General features: G+C 36.7%; 3 protein-coding genes across 6 annotated transcripts; 2 read left to right on the forward strand and 1 right to left on the reverse strand.

Annotated features, from left to right (window-relative positions):
- Positions 1–309: 309 nt before the first annotated feature.
- LOC100855106 (universal stress protein PHOS32) lies at positions 310–7,879 on the reverse strand. 3 transcript variants are annotated; one of them, XM_059740476.1, is made up of 2 exons: positions 6,857–7,879; positions 310–729 (listed from the first exon to the last, which is right to left on the reverse strand). In XM_059740476.1, exons 1-2 carry the CDS (start codon positions 7,539–7,541, stop codon positions 710–712), a joined length of 705 nt encoding a protein of 234 aa, XP_059596459.1. In that variant the 5' UTR covers positions 7,542–7,879; the 3' UTR covers positions 310–709. The 3 variants fall into 3 exon arrangements, 1 of the variants encoding a protein (XP_059596459.1); XR_009466844.1 differs by having other exon boundaries at positions 663–3,306; positions 3,458–7,737; XR_009466843.1 differs by having other exon boundaries at positions 663–3,306; positions 3,401–7,737.
- A 1,900-nt stretch (positions 7,880–9,779) lies between these two features.
- On the forward strand, positions 9,780–15,377 carry LOC100251896 (E3 ubiquitin-protein ligase CSU1). Of its 2 annotated transcripts, none has more exons than XM_002272917.4 (3): positions 9,780–10,031; positions 10,977–11,217; positions 14,432–15,377. In XM_002272917.4, the coding sequence occupies exons 2-3, from the start codon at positions 10,979–10,981 to the stop codon at positions 15,105–15,107; spliced, it is 915 nt and encodes a 304-aa protein (XP_002272953.1). In that variant the 5' UTR covers positions 9,780–10,031; positions 10,977–10,978; the 3' UTR covers positions 15,108–15,377. The 2 variants fall into 2 exon arrangements, with proteins under 2 accessions (XP_002272953.1, XP_010646367.1); XM_010648065.3 differs by having other exon boundaries at positions 9,784–10,031; positions 10,963–11,217.
- A 433-nt stretch (positions 15,378–15,810) lies between these two features.
- On the forward strand, positions 15,811–20,628 carry LOC100246768 (uncharacterized). The gene is made up of 6 exons (XM_003635019.4): positions 15,811–15,967; positions 16,129–16,564; positions 17,331–17,394; positions 18,526–18,690; positions 19,838–19,903; positions 20,019–20,628. The coding sequence occupies exons 1-6, from the start codon at positions 15,904–15,906 to the stop codon at positions 20,208–20,210; spliced, it is 987 nt and encodes a 328-aa protein (XP_003635067.2). The 5' UTR covers positions 15,811–15,903; the 3' UTR covers positions 20,211–20,628.
- The last annotated feature ends 1,690 nt before the right edge of the window (positions 20,629–22,318 follow it).

Below are 22,318 nucleotides of genomic sequence, written 5' to 3' on the forward strand. Positions count from 1 at the left end.
CACTAGAGAGGACAACAAAGCCAAGAGTTGCATTGCACCACCATAAATGATGGACACGTAGAATGAAATAGCTGTACCACAAGGTTGACATTGATAACTATATCAATGATCGATCGTTAAAGGAGGATACTAATCTCAATCAATGATAATGTTTTAACTCCTTGCAGCATTGGGCCCATGATTGTATCTCCCAAGGTCAAATCAGTTGTTTTGATTTTTGAAGATATGGTTTTCTAGCAGATCTATTGATTCTAGTAGGCTCTATGATAATACTACCACCTCTACTACTACCCACAATAATAATAATAGTTCATGGTAAACAAACTGGAATCTCAAATTATGACCTCCAAATGAGCACAATCATGGAGATGTCATCCATTTGACATCCAGTCAAGAACATGTAACAAGTAGCAACGCCCAGAATCAATTTATACTAATAACATATCCAGCTTTACTATCGCAGTGAAATAAAACTGAGAGGACTAGGTTGCAAAGCACAAGGGTCTTCAACAAGAAAACTTACATCACAAAATAGGCAATGCAACCTACATAGAAAGGAACCAAAGAAACTGATCAAAGACTGTCCCCATCATCCCAAGCTTCCCTCATGTCTATAAGGTAGCTAACCGAGTACAGATAAAAACTACCACTCATTTTTCACAAGACATGAATCCACAACCACCAAGCAAAGCAGCAAACTGGATCCTGCTTAAGAGGCCGCCTCTGTCTCTGCAACACATGAATGGTAGTCATCAGCATCAGTTTTCACCCAAAACATAAGGAGTGACTTCATTACACTATGAGAGAGAGACAACACATGGTAGATAATATTGAGTAGAGGATTAATCATTTTAGAACATTTCAAACAGATTCTCAAGGCACCAACAATAGCAACTTACATGACTCTTACAGGAGCTTGCAATCATGTGATCGATGATTTATGAATTAATGAATTCACATGTAAAGTTCTTAAATGAATATGGATGGCCTAGCTTCCGGGAAATCAGAAGTTTACTCTGTCATTTCAAAACTAATCTGCAAAGAGCACCAATAAATGTTTAACCAGATAGTTAAAAGTATTTATATCGTTATATTGTTGAAACAATCTCTCAGGCAAGGGCTCATGTTAAGTCATGGTGCTTAGAAACCATGCTTCAATCCTGGGATCAGACACAATATCAATCCATAAAAGTCTAGTCATCCATCTAGAACAATATGCCTGCCAAGTGGAGTGAAATCCAAGAGGAGAGGGAAACCCCTGTGAACTCGGTATGTGCATGAAAACATGCTCTGCCAGTCAGTGAACCTCTACTAACTTCGACCATTTATAATGCTGGTGAGCTCAAGGTTGCAAACATAAAACTAATATCCAGTAGCTTTTCCATGGTGGTCAAACTAATCTTACTAACAGCTCTCTGGTTCTTGTGACAAAAACAAGGAAAACAAATAACATACAGCCAAAAAAGGTGATAAGACACACAACCACCAACTGATTTAAGAGGATCCACCCATGACACTGACTTATTCAAAATTTAATACGAAGAAAACAACAAGAGAGAGAGGGAGAGAGAGGTAGTAGGTGCATTGCCATTTTACAATAAACCCATTACATATTTTGTTACTTTGAGCTAATGATTCAAATCTTGAACATCACCTGCAGCATCTTGTACGATAGATCTTCATCTTCCATGGTTGGGTAAGTGCTAATAATAGCTAAAGAAGTTTTCAAATTTAGGGTTTAATTATTACTATCAAGGTAAAAATGTATGAAACTGATCCTCATAGTGATGATCAGAGAACAACATAGCAGAAAGTCTCATGTGAATGAACCCAAACAGAAGAATAAAAATACTAACAAATTAAATGAAAGAACTTTATAACAAAAATTGGAAGAATTAATGTAAGATATTGTATAAGATACGAGAAAATTTTAGGCAAATCCACAAGCCAACCCAACTGGCAATTATCATGATTCCTGACCAAGGATTATAGTGTCTCAACAATGAGCAAAGCAAAGTTTGAATATGGAAAAGTGCAGATAGTTATTGCAAGAAAATCAATTTTGTGTACAAGAAAGGGACCTCCAGAAATTGAAGGAACATTCAAGCATAGCTGAGGAAGATCATGTTCAAGGCTCTACAAGTGGCCACTGTTTTAGTTGGAAAAAAAAAAGTCCCTTTCTTGAGTCTTCTTTAAGTTTTTATACTAACTAGGGGTGGACACATGTCATGTCTTGAAAAGCATGCCCATAACAGAAAATATTCCTTTTTCGTTTTGTTTTCTTTCTCGATCGTCCGTGTTCTCATGAACATGGAGGGTTTGTTTTCGTTGTTTGTTTCCTCGAGCACACGGGGTGCATACTCGAAGTTCGAGCTCACGAGCATACAGAGGATGTGCTCAAATCTTATATCCATTACAGCCACTAGTTAATAAACAACAGAATGATTTAAAGTTAACACAAAACAGGAAACTGATCTCCCAACACAGTTGCTGAAAAAAAAAGTTACCATAATTGAGGAAATCAAGATCAAGGCTCTGAAAAGGGCCAGGGGGGAGAAAACAACAGGGACATTCAAGTTAATGCAAAACATGAAACTAATATCCTAATGTAAAAGCAGAAAAATACAATATGGATGGTAGAGAAAAAATCAAAATCAAGGCTCTAAAAGGGGCCTGGTGGAAGCAAACAACAGAGATATTCACATTAGTGCAAATCAGGAAACTAATCATCCCTAATACTAGCAGAAAAATAAGCAACCTGGAATATACTAGAAACCCGCATGATAAAAAATTAACTGTAGCATTACCATAAAAAAAAGAAAAAAGAAAATGCACACCATCAATAAAACTTAGTCAGCCTCATCTTCACTCAAAGGATTGGCAAGCAAGTCCTCATCATTCCCACAAATACAAGAATATTATCCATGTGTGGGTATGTAGGTAATTAATTCATATAGGATTGAACCAGGTTGTGGTTGAGTTCAATTTTTTAATAGGCAGGTTATGATTAAGATCAATGTTTCCACTAGGATTGGGGCTTCAGATTCAGGCTTAAGGTCTAGCAAGCAGGCCCTATCTCATACATTGCAGAGGACATTAGTAATTAACTATGCCTAACTCCAGATATGACCTGGTAACATCAACCTTGTCCATTTGAGAACTAGGAAGTACCAAAAAAAATGAATGAATAGATCTTGAACTGAGCCTAAGTAGATCCTTATTCCTTATCACCTTGTACATATTGTGATGGTGTTGTATCAATGGCACCTTCAAGGCTTCAAGAAGAAAATTATCCATTCTTTGAGGCTGCAATAAGAGGATAGTCAAATGGGTCTGGCATACTTGGTTGCACAATTTATAGCTTGCTGAACAAGAAGGAAATTTAGAAGTAAAACACTACATTTCTAGGAAGCTGTATTTCTCAGTTGGCTAACTCATGAAGGTAAACAGTGATTACTTTTACACTGTTTGACACTGAATGCCAAATATTTACTTGATCAAGGAATTTGTGCGGAGGGTTTGATCTGCAGCTCTGTCAAGAAGAAGAAACCATGTCTTACTTCCCAGGTTTGTTGTTATTTAGGATGGCCATACATGCTGCAATTAAAAATGCTAGATACAAGATTTGGAACAGAGCATCAAAGATTTATTTATTGTCGGTGCAGAGCTTGTTTGACAACACACTTATCACAGCTAATAAAAATTCTTTTTCCCAATGAAATCACTTCAAAACTTGTTATTCTCATTTTTCTTGAGTTATACCATTGCTACACATGTTATAATACGTAACAAAAATGGGAAACTTCAGTTTAGAGTGAAAAACAGAATCAACAACAAACTAAACAAAGTAAAGACAAAAAAGGTAAAGCTATGCACAGCAACACCTTGTATAATAACGAAGGTTGTAACAAGAGAAATGATACCATGCTACCTTTAAAGAAATAAAAAAGAGAATTAACAATATTTTAGTCGAGTGAGAAGAAAAATGGACTAACAAGTCTTAATGAGAAAAGCACCTAATATATATATAGAGAGAGAGAGAGAGAGAGATATTTTGATAGGCAAATAAGAGTATGTATATTAATAAACATATAAAGACTGTCAAACTAAAGTGACGAACACAGTATACCGGAAGTATACAAATGAGAAACAAAAGACTAGCTATCGTTGCTACAACCCCACTATAAGAAAAAGAGCCCAACAATTCTATAAAATCTAACAAATAAGCTAGGCCTTCTTGCCTGCCTCCTAGAAGGAACCCTTGAGACCACATATACAGATTAGTTATGAGGGAATCCTTGAGAGCTTGGATAGTGCATTGCTCCCCTTCAAAAGTTCTTTGATTTCACTCCTTCCAAATTGTCCATAAAAGGCAAAGAGACACTTTTCTCCAAAACTTCCTTCTTTTCCTACCCACAAAGCTACCATGTCATCCCTCCAACAAATCCTTAACCTGGCAAACTAAAACATCATAGTAGCCAGAGGAAAAGAAAGCAAAAGCGATTCCCGTAGTAGCAGCGAGCGAAATGGGAGCAGCCCAAATCGTGAAAACGGGATTGTGGGAGAGCAATAAAAGCGTCACGCTGCTAGACGAAGCGGAGGAATGCTGCACCCTAGATGGCGAGAGTCCAGTAGCTGAAAGCATCACTAGCTTATGCTCTGACCAGAATAGTATGGGGCACGAAATGCCAAAGAAGGAGAAGAGAAAGTGTCATAACTCTCTAGCTACCCCACAATGAAAAGATGGTCTTCTGATTCATCTGCATCTTTACACATAGAACAAAAACCTGCCAAAACCCTTCCTCTCCTCTTGAGCTGGTCCATAGTTAGGATCCGGCCCCAAGTCGCTACCCAAGCAAAAAAAAAAGAAAACTCACTTTGGTAGGAGCACAAGAACCCCATATTATCTTTGAGGGGAAAATCACTTCACCCCTGCTTCCAATGCATCGTAGAAAGACCTCACAGAGAACACCCCATTCTTGCAAAGCACCCAACATATACCAGCATTTGCAAATTCTGGCATCCTTTTACATATTTCTATAACATTAATCCAAGCTCCATAGTGTAGCATAGAATATGCCTGTATACTTTAAAGACAAATATAGGTTACTCCCATAATCCCATTGCATCTATATCGTCATGATAATTTCTGTGCCATTGGATGGTTTTTTCTCAATCACCAAGTAATCGAGAAGAGGAACTTTCTGCAAAGGCTGCTGATAAGCAAGGAAGATGAAGCAATGGCTATATGAAGCTGAAACAGAACAACAGCGAGAGAAAAAAATTGAACCATTTCAAAGGAAGAAAAGGTAGGAAAACATCTTCAGGCCATAAGTGTAGAAATAGGCCCTATTAGATGAGTATTAATTCCAGATATTTTAAAAAATATAACTGATTTTCTCAGCACAAAGCACCAAACCATTTCTCCAATGACCTTTATTTCAAACATAAAAGGATTTTGAATCAGCAGTATAAATAGTTAGGGAGTCATGCGGGCATTTTTGGGGATAGAGGGACTTGAACCCTCATGATTTTTGAGGTCAACAAATTTTCCATTTCTAATAAATTTCATTGTTCTCAATATTGACATTTATAACGGGACCCTATCTTTATTCTCATCCAATTGATTAGTTCAAAAGATTAAGCTGCTAGAGAGTGTGGCCTGGAGAAAGTTTAGTCAGCTTCTACCACAAGCAAGCTCCAACACCTAAATCATCAATCAATTCATATAAAATCGTATGCAAGGAGTATTATTTTGTTTTAATCTGGGAAATCTTACACAAATACAGGGAACAAGTACATTTTCCCCCAAAAATCAACATAAAATGAGGAGAAGGGAGTTTTTCTTTTTCTTTTCCTTCAGGAGAAGAGCATTTTTCTTTCTCTTTTCTTTTCTTTTCTTTTCTTTCTTTCATTCCTTTTTTCTATTTAAGGGAAAGAGTATAATGTATTCCAAAAAAGGCCTAGGGAAGGGGGAAAACCCCACTACACAAGATGCAAAAAAAAAAAAAGCACTGAGACAAAACAAAAGAGAGAAGGGACCTGAGAGGCCAAACCCAAACCCATAAACTACCCCATCCTATTAGTGGAATCTAATAATGACAAACCTCCTCCCTCAAGAATCTCTGGACCAAGAGTCCAAAGACTTGAGGAATATATCTTTCAACCTAAACCCCTCCGGAGATTGTTAAAATTTTTTCCTTTAAAATACACCAAAGTGATATAGCTGGCAGTTTCCCACACTTTCTACTTCCTTCCCACAACGCTACCTTTGTCAGGAACTAGAGAATATTTAACCAAAAAAAGGAAGGACCCAAGAAACACTAAAGACAGAAAGCACAAGGATCCAGAGACAAAATAGTAGAGATATCACAGAGAAAATTATTTTGACAACAAAGTATTAAAACTAACATTTGAGATTAAATGCATGATCACAATTACAAATAACATACATAACCAAACATCTCACATGAATGCAGAGATCAAGATCACAATTATACATGAATGCAGACATGTATTAAAATGGGAAGAAAACATTTAAACAACTAATGTGGTCATGAAAGAACAGATAAAATCCTTCTTTTTTTTTTAATTAATTTTTTTTTTTTTTTTGCAAAGAACACAGAAAGTCCACAAATTTAATCATCCAATATTACATGCAACAGATGTAGATTATCACCACAATGAAATTCGAAAAACCATAATCTCAATGCACACTAGTGTTACCACAAATTACACTAGAAACTATCTTTTTTGTGCAGTAAACTCATAGCTAAATACCAAAGAGCATGAATAAAAGAGCTTAGAAATATCAAAACCAATATTCTTTAAATTGAAAGCATAGAAGCATTTGAACCTTTGTATATCTTAGCTGGAACGTGGCAGTCATCCTCCTGCACCAGCGGACACAGCAGATCACCGTCCGTCTTATCCTCCGGTGTAGCATCTCCGGAATCATTCCCATCCTTATCATCAGGAAACCTAACCACAACCACGGGACAAACACAGTGATGCACGCAGTAATCGCTAACGCTCCCCAGCCGTCCTTTACTATTCCGCTTCGAAGCACCAAAACCTCGACTCCCCATAATCACCGCACTCAATCCCAATCTTTCCACCTCCAAGCAAAGCCTCTCTTTCATGTCGTGATCCTTCACTATGTGGATCTTCACAGGAATCTGCGCCTCAACCAGCGGCTGAGCCAGATCGTTGGCCTTCGCGGTGGTGAAGGCGTCGAAATCGTCTTCCAGCTTCTGCTGCGACTCCTCGTCGGTTTCCATCGACAGGTCGATAGAACCCCAATCGGCGCCGTAGAGGACGCTCGTCGGACGCACGTGCAGGAGGATCACAACGTCGCCCGGGCGGAGGTAATTCTGGACGGCCCATTTCACAGCAAATGCGCTCTCGTCGCTCAGATCGACAGCTATTCCAATTTTCCGGTGGGCACCGGTGGGAGTAATCGGAAACCTAGGAGACGATGGCTGGACTAAGATCGCCGTCGCCGGGCGCTCAGATTCCGGCGGCTTTTTGGGTGAAGTCATATCGGAGAATAAATACAAAGCTAGAAGGGCTTTTTCTTTTGGGCTTTGTGTTTTGTTCTGTGCGGTGCCTCAGCTGAGAAGGTTTTGGAAGAAGAAGCTAAAAAATTTCAGAATAAAATAAATACATAAATAATAAATATAAATAAAGGACAGTAAAGGTGCGACCCTGCGCCACTGCGGTGTGTAGTTACCAACTTTTACAATGTAACGCTTCACATCTTGTCTATAATATAACAAATAAGGTAAGAAAAAATATTATTTAATTAAAAAAAAAATATATAGTCTAAAAGCAAAACAATAAAGCATTATGGTATAAATTTGGAGAGTTTCACTACTATTTATTGTAGCTTTCCAGGATTTACGGTGGGAAAGCTTAAAGACCACGAATCCTGGCAACCTCTAAGCCCTCACGCCACCAGAAGCTTGGCCCAAGCGAAGTTGAGGCTGGGTCGACCGCTCTGAGGTTTTAATTTCAAGCCCAGGCCCACTCATAGGCCCAAGACTGACTTAAGTTTTGGATCGATTGTCTTTGCCCTTTTTAAATAAAATAAATAAAGAAAAAAAAAAAGATTAGGTTGAGATACATATTATTTAAACTTTGTTATTCTTGAAACAAAAAACTTAAAACACAAATGACACAAAGTGTTAACTTTTGTCTTAAATTTTATTTTAAAATATGTTATACCCATAAAAGTATTTTTTTTTAATCATATAATAATATGCAAAATAAATAAGGGTATGTTTGATAATAAAAATAATTCTGAAAAACAGTTTTGTAATTTTTGTAGAATAAAAGTATGTTTAAAAACTTAAAATGTCTTTAAACTGCTTTTAATATTTAAATTTTTTAAAATAATTTTTATGTCTAGCTTTTTATTTTTAATCATTTTACATATTTGTATAATTATTTTTAAAAGTCATTATAAAGAAACAAGTAAAAAAAATTTAAAAGATGTTCAAGACACTTTCTTTTTTATTCTTAAAAACAAAAAACAAAAAATAAATTTTGATGACCAAATGTGTTTTTCTATTTTTTTTATCATGGAAAATATAAATTTTTTTTCCAAAATAGTTACCAAACATTTCCTAATTTATTTTTAATGATTTTTGAGGGTTTTGTTCGAGTGATTTTCAATAAATTTTCAATGTTTATAAATGACACACAATGTTGTGTATTGATTCTTTATTTTTTTTTAAAAATAGTTATTTATATGCTTGAAGGTGCACCCACAATCTATTATTAATTATTAATTAATATAAATTTAAGACCAACAAATTCAAGTTCAAAAAATCAAACTCTCAAACAAACCAAAACCCAACAATCTAGCTATATTACATAAGACTAAAACCTACCAAAACCCAACGCCCAACTCATTGTTAATTAGTTAATATTAATTTCATAAAAGCTCATTAAGTCTTAAAAAAAAAAAAATAGTATGAAATCTACTCGAATCCAACAACTCAACCATAATTTATCTAAAACTAAATCAAAATCTAACAATCCAATAAAAAAACATATGCAAAACTTAAATAATCCAACAAAACCTACCCAATCAACCTATAGGACTTTTTGGGTACATGTACCATTCCATCCTCAATGATTATATTTTGTTTCCGAAAAATACTAAAGAAAAAAGAAAAAATATTAAAAAAAATAGTTTTCCATATATAGTTTCATAGTAGAAAATATAAAAGAAAATTAAATATAATTAAAATTAATTTGAAATTTATATTTATGAAAATTATTTAATCTTATTATAATAAAAAAAATAAGAAAATAATTTTAAAGAAATATATAAAAATAGTTTATTAATTTTAAATATATATATTTTTATTTTTCTTTAGTTTTTATTTTCTCTATTTTATTTTTTTTATATTTTCACTCAAATTTTTTGAAAACCAAATATAACCATAGAATAAATATAAAAACTACTTTATAAAAACAACTCATTTAACTTTGTTGATTTTATTTAACTTTTTTAATATAAATAGAAACTACTTTCTCAAAAAATAAATTATAAATATTTCTAATACTTATTTATTTATAAATCATATTTATTTTTAATAAAATTTAAAATTTAAAATTTAAAAACAAAAAAATTGAAAAATAAAAAAATAAAAAAAAAGAAGAAGAAGAGGTGGATACGAGAATTTCCCATACCCCTCATTTAAATATTTTTATATACTAATTCCATAATTTTAAAATTAAAAGGACAACAAACTTAAAAACCGTATTTGGATAGGATTCGAAAGGCAGGGTTTAGAAACACTTTAAAAGGCTGAGTTGCCCTTGGTCTTTTAGCAAAATTACACCGATAGCCATTCCATTCCATTCCCTTCCCTTTCCTTTCCTTCCCTTCAACATCTCCTTTTTACCCCTTCACAAAATCCGAACTCTTCCAAAACCCTAATCCTACCAGAGAACCGGAGGTGCTTCGTGTCTCCCTCCACGCTGCGGTCTTCTACGATTGCTTTTAGATCTAAGTTTTGGTGAGTTATTCAAATCATAAACCTTTTTTTTTTCCCTTCCCTTTTTTAATGTACGCTTGTTTGGTTTCTGAGAAAACGTGGGAAAATTTCGAATAGATAATTTTTGGTGTTATTGTTGATTCATGTTGAAATAACCATTAACCCGGAAACTGAATTTATTTTCCCTTGTCCTTTTTATTTTGTTTTCCTTTGTTTAATCGGGGGGAAACGAATGAGATACTTTTGAGGAAAAAGGGAAAAATCTGGCGTTTTGGTTCGGGATCAAGGCGTTAAACCAGTGCATACCACCAAAAATTGATTTTTTATTATGTTATCTAAGTTTAGAACACCCAAAGTTGTGAGGGGCGTTAAGCAATTGGGTTGTTTCTTTCGCCAGTCAGATCACGTTGAATTCTACTTAATTTATCTTGAAAATTCTTGAAGTTGCTTTTACATGATTTAAAGCGTTGTTGATTATATGTTGTGATGGGGTCTTTTGATGTTTTGAAAATTTCTTTAACATGGGTTTTTGGATTCGAGCTATTGACATTTTACATGAACTATGCACATAGCTAGTTTGTTAATCATCCACATGTTTAACCAAAGAAATGAGGTGAGTGGCAAGTTGCTGAATCTATGCTTCTTGATCATACTGCTGATGTATTGCTTACTTCCATTCTTTTATATCAACTTTGGAATAAGGTAAATAAATCCACAGACAAGATTACTATGGCATGGTCAATTCTCCAATTGGGATATAATTACCTGATGAACTTCCTGATTTTGGCTGTCAGGACAATTTTCATTTATACATGGTTGTGTCAATCATACTGCATGTTTTTTTTTATTGAATAATGGTAGAAATTTTTTGGTATATGTAAGGTTCCATGTGGCTCTTTCATTCTCTCATTGTCTTGCTTGAATCCAATCCAATCCAATCCTCTCTGATTAGGTTTGTTTCTACAGAGATGCCGCAGAGACATTCAAAGAACAATAATGATCTTGCCTTCTTCACATATGATGAGAAGCGCAAACTCGGATATGGAACTCAGAAGGAGCGACTTGGCAGGGACTCAATAAAGCCTTTTGATGCATGCTGCCTTTGCTTAAAGCCATTCATTGATCCTCTCTGTTGCCAGAAAGGTCATGTCTTCTGCAAGGAATGTATTCTCGAATGCTTGTTGGCTCAAAAGAAAGATATCCAAAGGTCAGTGTAGTTCTATGAGTTTTCTCATGCTAATTATTGATGAGTGATTCTGTAAGCCTAAATCTCTATCTTAGTCTGGTGTTATACTAATATATGACAATTGTCTTTGCCCACTGTTTGGTTTCTGAGGAAATTGAAGAAAAGCTTTGAATTTAATGCTTTCCAATGAGTTAAAACAGTACATATGAAGTTGAAAACAAATAGACGTGGGATTGTTTTGGGTTCTAAAATTAAAATCTAAGTTGCTTTTATCCTCAGCTATCCAACAGAGCTTTGCTTGTTTTCTTTGGATTTTTTCTTATGTATTCAAGAGGGTGATGAATGTGATATTGCATTATGTTTTAGAAGTCTGATTGTGAACAAGCATTGTTAATGAGGAGCTTTTCAGTCGGGATTGTAGTGTGTTTAACTCTATGGTTTATAAAATGGATTTTATGAAAGGATGAGTGATGTTTTGTTTTCCATTACAAATAGGAAAGGACATTCCTTTTTTGTCATCTGGAATTCCTTAATCTTGGATTTGGTCTGGAATAGTATACTGATGTTCATTCTTGATTGAAACACTGTGACTAACATTCTTTATATAGGAGTTTACTCATGGAACTTAGTAATGAGAAAGCACTCATCTGAAATGCAAGTCACTGGATCAGTGTTGTAAGAAACTTCGGGAGACTAGTGAGGTGTTGTGTGTTCCATACGAGACATAAAAATGCCACATTCTGGATTTGTGCTTTTGCATGAAGGATTAGTGATAATTAAGGAACCATTCAGGATGAATTATGGTAAGAAATTAAACAAAGTAGAGCATTGGGAGAACCGTATGCTGCTTTAGTTATCCATGCTAGGAAGATTAGGAGAGACTTCAGTGCAGAGGATATGTTAAACTTATTATCTGTAGGAGTTAGGGGTTGATTGAGGCCCTAGGATTGCAGGGAATTTCTTTATGTGCATTCCTAGGTTTTCTTAAAGTTTTAGATTTATATGTACAGATGACCATGGTTTGATTTTAAATTATAAGGATGACTAGGAAAAATGGGTCACAGATGTAGTGAAAGGCTGCTTCTTTATCAACAGAATGTAAAACTGACTAAAACCGAGGCATTAAACTGTATGTTATATTTTGGTTCGTCCAAGCATCAGTATTCAGGTTTGTTCCAGCTGACTTCAAAATGATACTTATTGGGTGTCTGCTGATACGTTTGGTTGTCAATGTGAGTAATTGTGATGCATCTTTTCTACGAGTAAGCCTCCAATACATAGTCTTATTTAAACCCAGATTTCTTAATTACTCTGTCTTTAGTTTCTTTAGTATCAATTAAAATGGTTGGTCCAGAATTTGTTGTTGTTGCATTCTTATATAATGATCAAAACACATTTCTACTCATAAAGAGATACGAAAGTTCCAAACATCTCTAAATGTTATACCATAAGCTTGTTTTTCCAAATTTTCTATTTGCACTAAGACCATATACCTCTTTAATATAGAAGTAATTGGGGGGAAAAAGAGATGTTAGTGGATTCCATGAACTTGTTGCTTGTATGTTGGATTTTTAGCTTCCTATTTGAATACCAATTGATATTTGTTGTGTTGAGTCATTGCCAAGGATTAAAATCATGATGGTTTAACTCATTGTTTAGTGCAAGTCCAGGTTTGTGATATGTGAGTAGTTTGCATTAGGTCATGGATACAAACCATTGGGTCCAGAAGGGTTAAGAGTTTACTAAGTGCATTCTTGAACATACAACATTTCATTAACCTCATTGTGTAGTGCAAGTCTAGGTAGCAATTCTTTTTTGAGCTAATTGTCACAGGATGCTTCAAATGAGCCTCCCCATGGGTTTATAAAGAGCCCAGGAAGCTTCTGGAAACTCTTACACTTAGCCATTAGTGGGAAGAGTGTGGAATATTCTAGAAATGCCTAGAGAATTCCACACATCTCTACATTATGATGGGAGGCATGAGAGGAGTCCAGGACTTTCTAGAGAATTCTAGAGGTCTCTTGTACATAGGCTTGTACATAGAATGATGTAGGACGTTCTAGAATATTCTTGAATTGTAAGGAACCCTCTAAGGTTCCAGAGAGTTCTATTGGTGCTTATAAATAGGTGAAAGCCTCATTTGGCCAAGGCACCAAGCAAGTAAGTCCTCAAAGCACTTGTAAAGGCTTCCTTGAGTAATAAGAGCTTTTATTCTTTAAGAGTTGCTTACTACACCTTCTACAACTTACGAGTCGCGAGCGTCTTAGCCTAGCAAGCTAAGCATTGGGAGCAAGGCTGACTTAGCAAGATCAAACGTCTTTACTTGTCTAAGTGCCGCACGAGCTTAGTAAACGACTAAGTCCGTGACATAATGCTTAAGAATTTTCATTTTGAAATTTCTTAGGGAGCTGATAGACCATCTCTTGGTCTTGTTTTTATTTCCCTTAACGGTAAATAAATAGCTATTTATTAGAATAGGGATTGCAAATGTACAGGATATACTATAGCTAATTGAAAGAACAACCAAGAACCATAAAATAAATAAGAATAGAGTAGGTCATGAATTACTTCAATTGGAACCTCCAAGAAGTACTCAAGCACAGAAAGCCTGAAAGCCACATGATAGGACACACTCTTTTAGCCAGACTTTCTGAAGGATATACGTTTTTTTCTTACAAATCCTTATATTTTTCTCCTTTCAAAATGGTCAAGGAATTACCTATAGAATCAATAACCATCCCCCCACACCCAGCACACACACACACATATATATACACGATCAGGAGTAATCAAGATCCAGCATGCTTGGATACCTGAATACAATGCTACCAATAATTGTACTAATGCACATGTCTCTCTCCTGTCAATTGGTACTAAAATGCTGGCTGAGAGCTCAGCTGGTGCTCTGCATTCATGATACTGAGGTGGGGTTCCTTGATTTTAATGTGTCAAGGTGGTCCAGGAATTGGCTGAGGAAAAGGAAGAATCTTCACTTTTTTCCACACACACACACATGCATATAAAGTGGACCTGAATTTACTATGCCAAATCTTAGTTGGGAAATTTACTTATGTGAAGTTTGGTAGATGTGGTCATTTGATGGCTGGTTAATGGAGGATGGATTAAAGTTGTGAACTTGCATTTGATGATGTTGTGGAGAGCAAATGTAATCTGGACCTTGTACCATTTTTCATGCGTTTTGAATTTTGCGCTGAAGGCTGACTTACCTTTGCAGGAAGCTAGCTGCCCATGCTGCTCAGCTGAAGCAAGAGAAAGAAGAGGAAGAAGAGAGATTAACGTTGCAGAAAGCCAGAGAGCTTGATGCATTTGATCAACAAAACCATGGTGCAGTACCGCAATACAGTGATAAGAACCACACCCGAGACAAGAATGGCTTCCATGGAGCAAACAGTGTGAAGGTTACTTCTTATGAAGAGGAAGCACTTCGAAACATGAAAGCATTTTGGCTGCCTTCTGCTACACCAGAAGCTCCTGTGAAAGTAGAAGCCCCCTCCACTAGTACAGTATGTCCCGAAGGCAATGAAAAACTCAAGCTGAAGACCCTCTTCCCAATCCACTTGACTGAGGACAGGAGTGAACAGAAGAAGTCCAAATCTCTTGATAAAACCTATATCTGTCCCAGCTGCAAGGTTACTCTAACAAATACCATGTCACTTGTAGCACTTAGTTCTTGTGGCCATGTGTTTTGCAAGAAGTGTGCAGGTAAGTTTATGGCAGTTGACAAGGTTTGTCTTGTATGCAACAAGGGTTGTAAAGACAGAAATCTGGTCCCCTTGGAAAAGGGAGGAACAGGCTTTGCCGGCCATGGGGATCATTTGGAAGCAACAGACTTTAAGCATTTGGGAAGTGGTTCAGGGTTGGGGCTGGTGAGACCGGCAATGAAGACATGAACACCCTGAGCCGATCTTGTTTGGCAGCCATACAAAGAAGATTCTTATGTTGATGTATCCCTGGTTGTCGTCCTGTTTGTTTTGAGAATGGTTATTGTAATATCTCTAGTCACATGATTAATGGACGTGAAATAGCTTATGGAACCTTTTTTGTTTCGACTGATAAATGCTGTATCCGAGTGATCGCACCTCTCTCCTTTCGGGTGCAACCACTTGTACCCTATAAATGTGAGGGTGGCTTTGGTTAAAAAATGTCCACTTATATTTAAATCTCCTTTTTTTAGTGTATGCTGCTATTTTGATATCTGTTTTAATATATTTAAATCTCCTTTTTAATGTATGCTGCTATATTTTGATGTCTGCTTTCATACCTATCGCGGATGCCCAGGCTTCTGTTGGCTTCGGTTGGGTAATTTTAAAAATAAAGTTAAAGAAAACTAATTGAAAGCAAAAGTTGATTACGATTGGTCCTACCTTTCTTTGATGTATATCCAAACATTAGCTATAATCTTGATTTTATTAATGACCAATCCTAAATTGGTAAGTAGAAAGCAAATAAAGCAAATTGATATGCATGAGTGCATGACATATCTGCCGCAGCATCACGCCGAGCTGGCACGACCTATTGGATAATGCCGTGAGTCAAACCACCACAGAATGGCTTTAAGCACGTGACCTTTATTGGGAATCAAAACCTTATCCTAGCAACAAGGGATACAAACATACACCCGCCAGAAAGGCCCACCCCCACCCATCACTACCGCCGCGACCAGCGGCTTGGCTGCGATTTAATGGAATGCTGACGAAACCAACTCTCATCTCCAGCTCAGGGTCGGCTGGCCACTGCTCGCCAACTTACGGTAACGCTATTCCTGCCCTATTTTAATCTCTACTTTCAGCTTCTGGGCCCCACCACCCCAAAAATTTACCTTTTTCTCTTCGGCTGCCTGGAAAATTTTAAGAACCAACGCATCCACGTGGTCGGTAGTTAGGCCCAATTAATTTTGAGAGATATTTTAAGGGGACACGTGGCAAGAGCTGGACCGTGGCTGTGGCTACAATGCCTGGGCTCCACCTTCCACCTTTAGCAGCGCAACATTGCCCACCGCTCTCCCTCCTCCTAAACCTCTCTTAAAAAGCGAAAAAGAGGAAGAGGTTAGTTGGAGAGAGAGAGAAAAAGAAAAGCTCCGGCGAATGGCGGCGACGGAGGTGGTGAAGAGCGGAGAGACGGAGGGGGAGGGAGAGGAGCAGAGGCTGCTGGAGGGAGTGGCGGTGCTGGACTTCGACATGTTGTGCTCCACGGTGGCACTGCAGGCGCAGGGCAAGTGGACCAAATTTGACCACAATGGGAATGGTGATGATGAAGATAGTGGGGAATTTGGGGGCGTTTTCAGGATGTGGGAAGGTGAACTTCTTGATTGCTTTGAGGATCGTCGCATCGCTATTCAAACTGCTTGGTCAGTCTCTCTGTTTTTCTGCATCTTCCTTGGAATTACCCTTTCTTGTGCTGAGCTAGATCCACGCAGCCTCCTTTCTTTTTCACGGAAAATATCAATTTTTTTTTCCCCTGAGAAACACGATTTCAGGAGATTTCTTCCCAAGCTTCACAGCGGATATAAAAGTATGCTATTCTGTGTGAGAATGAGAGTAAAGCATTTTCCTTTTTCCTCTCCCTTTACCCCGAGAACCAAACGGAGGATAAATATTAAATAAATTTCTTTTTTCGCAAAATTTTCCTAGTGAGCATTTTGGGTCGGGAAAACGGAGTAAAAACAGTAAAGATTTTTTTCCCGTCTTTGGCTGTTGTTTTCCTCTCACTTCTATCATATTAGGAGAGGAAATGGATGATTTCGAGGGCTCAGATGTGAGTACTTGGGAAGAACGCGACTTTCTCTTTGGTTCATTGTTTTTTAGCGGAATCATGACTTTTCTGAAGTGCTTGAGGAGGGGTTTTGAATTATCTTCCTTCAAATTTTTATAGCTTGTTTTTCTGCAAATAGCTTCATGAATGATATGGTAGAGTCTTGTTCTGGGACATGCTTCAATCAACGATCCACCACCATGACATTCAGTGCTGTTTTTCCTGAATCCTGATATTTCACCTTGTTGCCAGAAACTGTTGTGAGGGCATAGTTTTTGGGTCATAAAAAATTGAGGATTTTTGTTTGGGTCGTTTGTCTGTGTTGGTGTGCTTATGTGTAATTAGTATATTTGGTTTTGTAGTTGTCCATGCTACAGGTTTGGTAAAAACATGAGAAGAGCTGGTTTTGGTTCTTGTTTTATTCAGGTAAAGTTTTCTTCGCTCTACAACCTTTACTATTATAGCATTTTTGGTAATTTGTTAAGCTGTCAAATGATTCTTATATGTTCCAAAATTCATTGTCGGTCGCTACCATTAAGCACTTTGGGCAATTTGTTCACAAGTCAAAATGCTTCCTCAAAAGTCATACCATACCACTCAAAACCATTAAGCACTTTCGATAATATTTTCACATCCAAAATGCAGTCTGAAAATTCATGCCACTTAGATTAGTCAGAAAACTGATATTTTTGGTCTGTTGTAAAAGGTGTCCAGGTATAGAAACTGGATAATGACCTTTTCTAACTTCTGTGACTAAATTGTCTAAAGCAGAACTCGAGTCATTTCAAGTCAAATCCAATCCAATCCAATCCAAATTGTAATCGTTCTCAATCTTGAAAATAACTTGGTAGTGCGTGTCTTGTCCGATAACATGGCTCAAGGTCACTGTCGGTCCACCTGTGCTACCACCCAGCCAATAAACTACTCCACCTCTACCATTCAATATCATTGTCTTTAGGTTGATTCAGGATGCATTTCAGGAAGAAGGGTTTGTTACCTACGATACGAATTTTGTCCTCTTGAGTTTATTTTTAACTGTATAATGCCTTAGATTGGTTGAAATTATTCCTCAAAGCAACTATTTTTTTGGAATATTCAAAAGGGCTGATCATAGATGCATAACAAAGTGATTAGGACAACTTGCATTCTGACGGCCCCAAGCGTTGGAACTAAAGTCACTACACCGCTCTTCCTATAAGTGGCTTCCAAATTCACCTTTTATAATGTTGCCTATTGGCCATTTCTATACATTCTCACATCATTCATGACTTTGACCAGGTCTTATTAGAATGAGCATTACCTGTTACTTTCTTTTGTTTTATGCAAATTGAAAACTATGAACTACGTAAACAGCATGACTTATTGTAGAAAACACTGTTTTGTGAATTGAAGTAAATAGTTGAAAGGAAAGTGAGTAGAGCAATCACATCGTTTGCAATTTGTTTTTAACAGTCCCATTATCATGAGTTGCCTATTATATCATCACAAGTTCAAAGCTTGATTTTCTATCAGTAGATCCGCTTTATAAAATTCTGTATTCTAAATATAATTTTGCAGGGAACTGTTTATTTCATACTTTCCTTTAGTGCCTTTCTTAGCTGCATTGCCTTTTTTGTCACCAAACGACACTGCTTTCTGTACATGGCGGTTGCTTTCACCATTTCAATTGGAACATATATGGGTTTCTTCCGCACACAGATTAAAAAGAAATTTAATATCAGGGTAAGTATTTCTGTTTGCAACTATTTCTTTTCAGTTACTTTCTTGCTGCCATCTTTAGGTTTTCCCTAATCCCCAGGATGTTTCTTTCCTACCTTAAAGTGGTGTAGTTGTTTGATGTTTCACCTTGCCTGTTCATCTTTCTAATGTTATACTCTGCTTTCTGTAAATCTTTCTTTTGCCTCACCTGAGTCTCTAGTGTGCAGGAGACCTGGCCATGTTTGTGGTATTTATAGCTTACATGCTTGCCTTGACAAAAAAAACGCTTGCATTGTGTTTTTAGTTCCGTTTGGATTTCAAAAAATAGCCTCATTTTTAATTATTGAATAAACAAATAAATAAATGGTTTAATTTATGTGTTCATTTCAGTATGCAGAGAGAGGGGTAGGCATGTTTTTATAGGCCTTTTTAAATTCAATGGAATGATTCCATCTCATAAGATGTCCAAACCAACTAAAATGAGTTCACTAATGTGAAGCAATGATGATGTATAGGAACGTGTAACTGATATTTTCTCTTTATTTATGGAAGTATCAAGTACTTTCTATTCATTCCCAATGACCCTCTTCTTAAATTGCTTAGATATGTCCATATTTTGTATCTGTTCAGGAAGTCCACTCCTCACTTATGTGAACCCTTTATTCCCATCTATGAACCTTTAGTTTAGTTCTGACATTTCAAACTAGATGAATTTTGTCTGTTATCATTTCTGATTTTCTTTTCTTCTAAACAAGCAGATCTATCTTCTACTTGTTTAGGATGATAATATTTAAGCAGAGTTTAAATGGTGTTTTGGTTGGAAAATCATGCAATAAAAAAGGTTTTCACTAGGTGCCTGATATTTTTTGTCAATCACCTGAACCATAGCAGTGACAGGTACCATTACAAGGAGCCTGATCACTCCAGTATATACAAGCCTGTTAGCAAATAAACGTGGATAACCAACTATGCCTTTTGGAAGTGTATCCAACTTTCTGGTTTTTTCCATTATCCTGCATGGAGATGGTACCAGTTATATGTATGTGCGTGTATATATATATATATATATATATTGTTTTGGTGGAATAAACAGGACTTTTCTCTAATCCAGAGACTTATTTCATGGCTTTTCTCCTCTGCATTTGATATACTGTTAATGACGCTTTTACAGGGTGGTGACAGTTCCTTGGATGATTGTGTCTACCATCTAATCTGCCCTTGCTGCACGTTATGCCAGGTCCATTTCCTTATAGAGCCCGTTTCTTTCAATTAGTCATTGCTAAGGGGATTATACTTGAGCTAATCTAATCTTTCCTTTGGGATCAATAATTGATATTTTTGTTTTGGAGCAGGAGTCGAGAACATTGGAAATGAACAATGTCCAAGATGGCACCTGGCATGGTCGGGGTGACACAATATGCATCGGGAGTTACGGTGAAAGCAGCAAAGCATTCTTTGAGCTGCACCCACCTCCTCTAGTCTCGACCAAATCCCCTGAACCCTGCAGCATGCAAAAAAGTACAGACAGCAATGAGCGGTCATAAACTTCAGAAGTCGGTGTTCTCACACATGGACCCCACCATACCCACATCGGCTGCATCAGTGAATTATATGTCTACTCTCGATTTGTGGGGTGGGGGGATCCTATGCAGGTCGCATTTCATAAACATGTGTGTTCTGAGGGTAACCAGGATTGGAAGCATAGAGCATCTGCTGCCTGGCTCTTGGAGAGCTGCCTTTCTGGGTTAGGAATGGTGGGCATTATGAAATGTTGTAAAATATGCGGGGAAGATGTTTTCAGTTTCATGTGCATAATGGAAATCATGTATTTTCACGATCCTGGGGTGATTAAAATGGCCCCTGTTCTCTATTTATGTCGAGCCTTGTAGTTCGAGGACCAAAAATACTGCCATCTTTCTTGAAGTTTCTTTCAAAGGAATGCCAATGTGTTCATTCATCTAAGCTGGTGTTCGTGTGTGCTATTTAATTTATTTGGGAATCTGTTGCTTCTCCGGACAGCTAATCAAATGGAATATTATCGGTTTGACAAATGGTCAATGAGGCCATTGACTCAAGGTTGAAAAGTTCCCATGGTAGAATTATTTTCAAATGCGAAAATCATCTAACCATACACCCAACTACAAAAAATATGAGATTTTGAAATTTTTCTTTCTTTTTTTTTTCTTAAATTTTGGTATAAAATGGGAAAAAATATGAGGAATTTATGTAACCATACACAAGGGGCAAAATTTTGCCTTTTGGAAACTTTACTTTTTACTTTTCAAATTCAGTGGATTTTGTGGAAAATAAATCACCTTTCATACATTGTAATAGTAATATTGAGGCCCTTCCAAAAATACCCTCATGCACTTTGACATAATTAATTGCTCAGAAAAGCTATGTTCCACTTAAGCCAATGACATGACTCATTTACATGTCATCAGCCATCTAGACACTCTACGTGACAATATTTAAAAAGAAATATTTACTAAAATATAATAGTGAGATTTACCCAAATCCTTTCTTCGGTGTTGAATCAAAACCTTAAATCCCTTCTTCTCTCTTTGAACCAAACCCCCCAAATCCTTTCTTTTCTCTTGAACCAAGCCAAACCCCAAATCCCTTCTTCTCTCTTGAACCAAACCCCAAATCCCTTCTTCTCTCTTTGAACCAAACCCCCCAAATCCATTATTCTTTCTTGAACCAAACCCAAACTCCAAAAAAATCTATGATTTTGAATCAACAAGGAATCATTTCCAACGTTTATTTCATATGAACATCAAGGGCCAATCTTTCAAGCTATCAGTATGCCTCCATTTGCCTTACTGCCCAACCCACACCTCAACTCTAGTCATCCTAAAGGCATGCCTTTGATAGAAAGTCATGTCTTTCTTTTTCCTACTGCAAATAGTTTAACAAAAAGAAGTTTTTCACCCACATTCATGCGTCTTCCATCAAAGTTGTGCTCTTAGGTTGACTACTGCACATAGCCTACCAATATAATGGTTTTAGCAATAGGCATGCCCCTAAAATCAAGGGTGTGCCCCTAGTTTGCATACTACATATAGAATTTCCCAATAATGTTATACCTATGCAACGAAGGGTGCACCCTTGCTTTGCCTTCTGCATGTAGCATAATTATATAATATTATTAACACATAGGCATGCCTTTCAAATGGAAGGTGCGCCCCTAGATTGCCTTCTGCACATAACATACTAAACTAATGTTCGAATGCCTTTTCATGGTGATAATGGTTCAACCTCCCTTTTACAGACTCCTCACATAACACGAAACCAATTTTAAAGAAGAAAAACGATAGGATTGCCTATGATCTAACAGGCACAACCTTATTTTGGCTACTGCCCATTTCACAGAAAACTAAATAATATGCTTAAGGGTCATCAGCCAAAAAGCGGCAGCCCCTACATGTAAAGGTTGGCCACGATTATGCCCACTAGTTAACAATTTTTTTTTTTTTTTTGCCAAGGACGCCATGTGAATCTATGTCACTTCAATGCCATCTTTGAACAATCATGACCAAGGTACATATTTTGCTATTACAATTACATTATCATGTAACATATCCTATAATATTGAAGAACAACATACAATCACAATATATGTACACCAAACACTTCAAATCCAATAAAT

Source organism: Vitis vinifera, chromosome 10 (assembly GCF_030704535.1).
Source record: "Vitis vinifera cultivar Pinot Noir 40024 chromosome 10, ASM3070453v1".
NCBI lineage: Eukaryota > Viridiplantae > Streptophyta > Magnoliopsida > Vitales > Vitaceae > Vitis > Vitis vinifera.

Bases quoted from the DNA above. Each gene is read 5' to 3' on its own strand.
- LOC100855106 (XM_059740476.1), bottom strand. From the start codon at position 7,541: ATGACTTCACCCAAAAAGCCGCCGGAATCTGAGCGCCCGGCGACGGCG. The intron at 730-6,856 runs GTTCAAATGCTT...CATGTGTTGCAG, and splicing joins TCCAGCTAAGATATACAAAG to AGACAGAGGCGGCCTCTTAA.
- LOC100251896 (XM_002272917.4), top strand. From the start codon at position 10,979: ATGCCGCAGAGACATTCAAAGAACAATAATGATCTTGCCTTCTTCACA. The intron at 11,218-14,431 runs GTCAGTGTAGTT...TTACCTTTGCAG, and splicing joins CAAAAGAAAGATATCCAAAG to GAAGCTAGCTGCCCATGCTG.
- LOC100246768 (XM_003635019.4), top strand. From the start codon at position 15,904: ATGCTGACGAAACCAACTCTCATCTCCAGCTCAGGGTCGGCTGGCCAC. The intron at 18,691-19,837 runs GTAAGTATTTCT...ACGCTTTTACAG, and splicing joins AAAAGAAATTTAATATCAGG to GGTGGTGACAGTTCCTTGGA. The intron at 19,904-20,018 runs GTCCATTTCCTT...GTTTTGGAGCAG, and splicing joins CTTGCTGCACGTTATGCCAG to GAGTCGAGAACATTGGAAAT.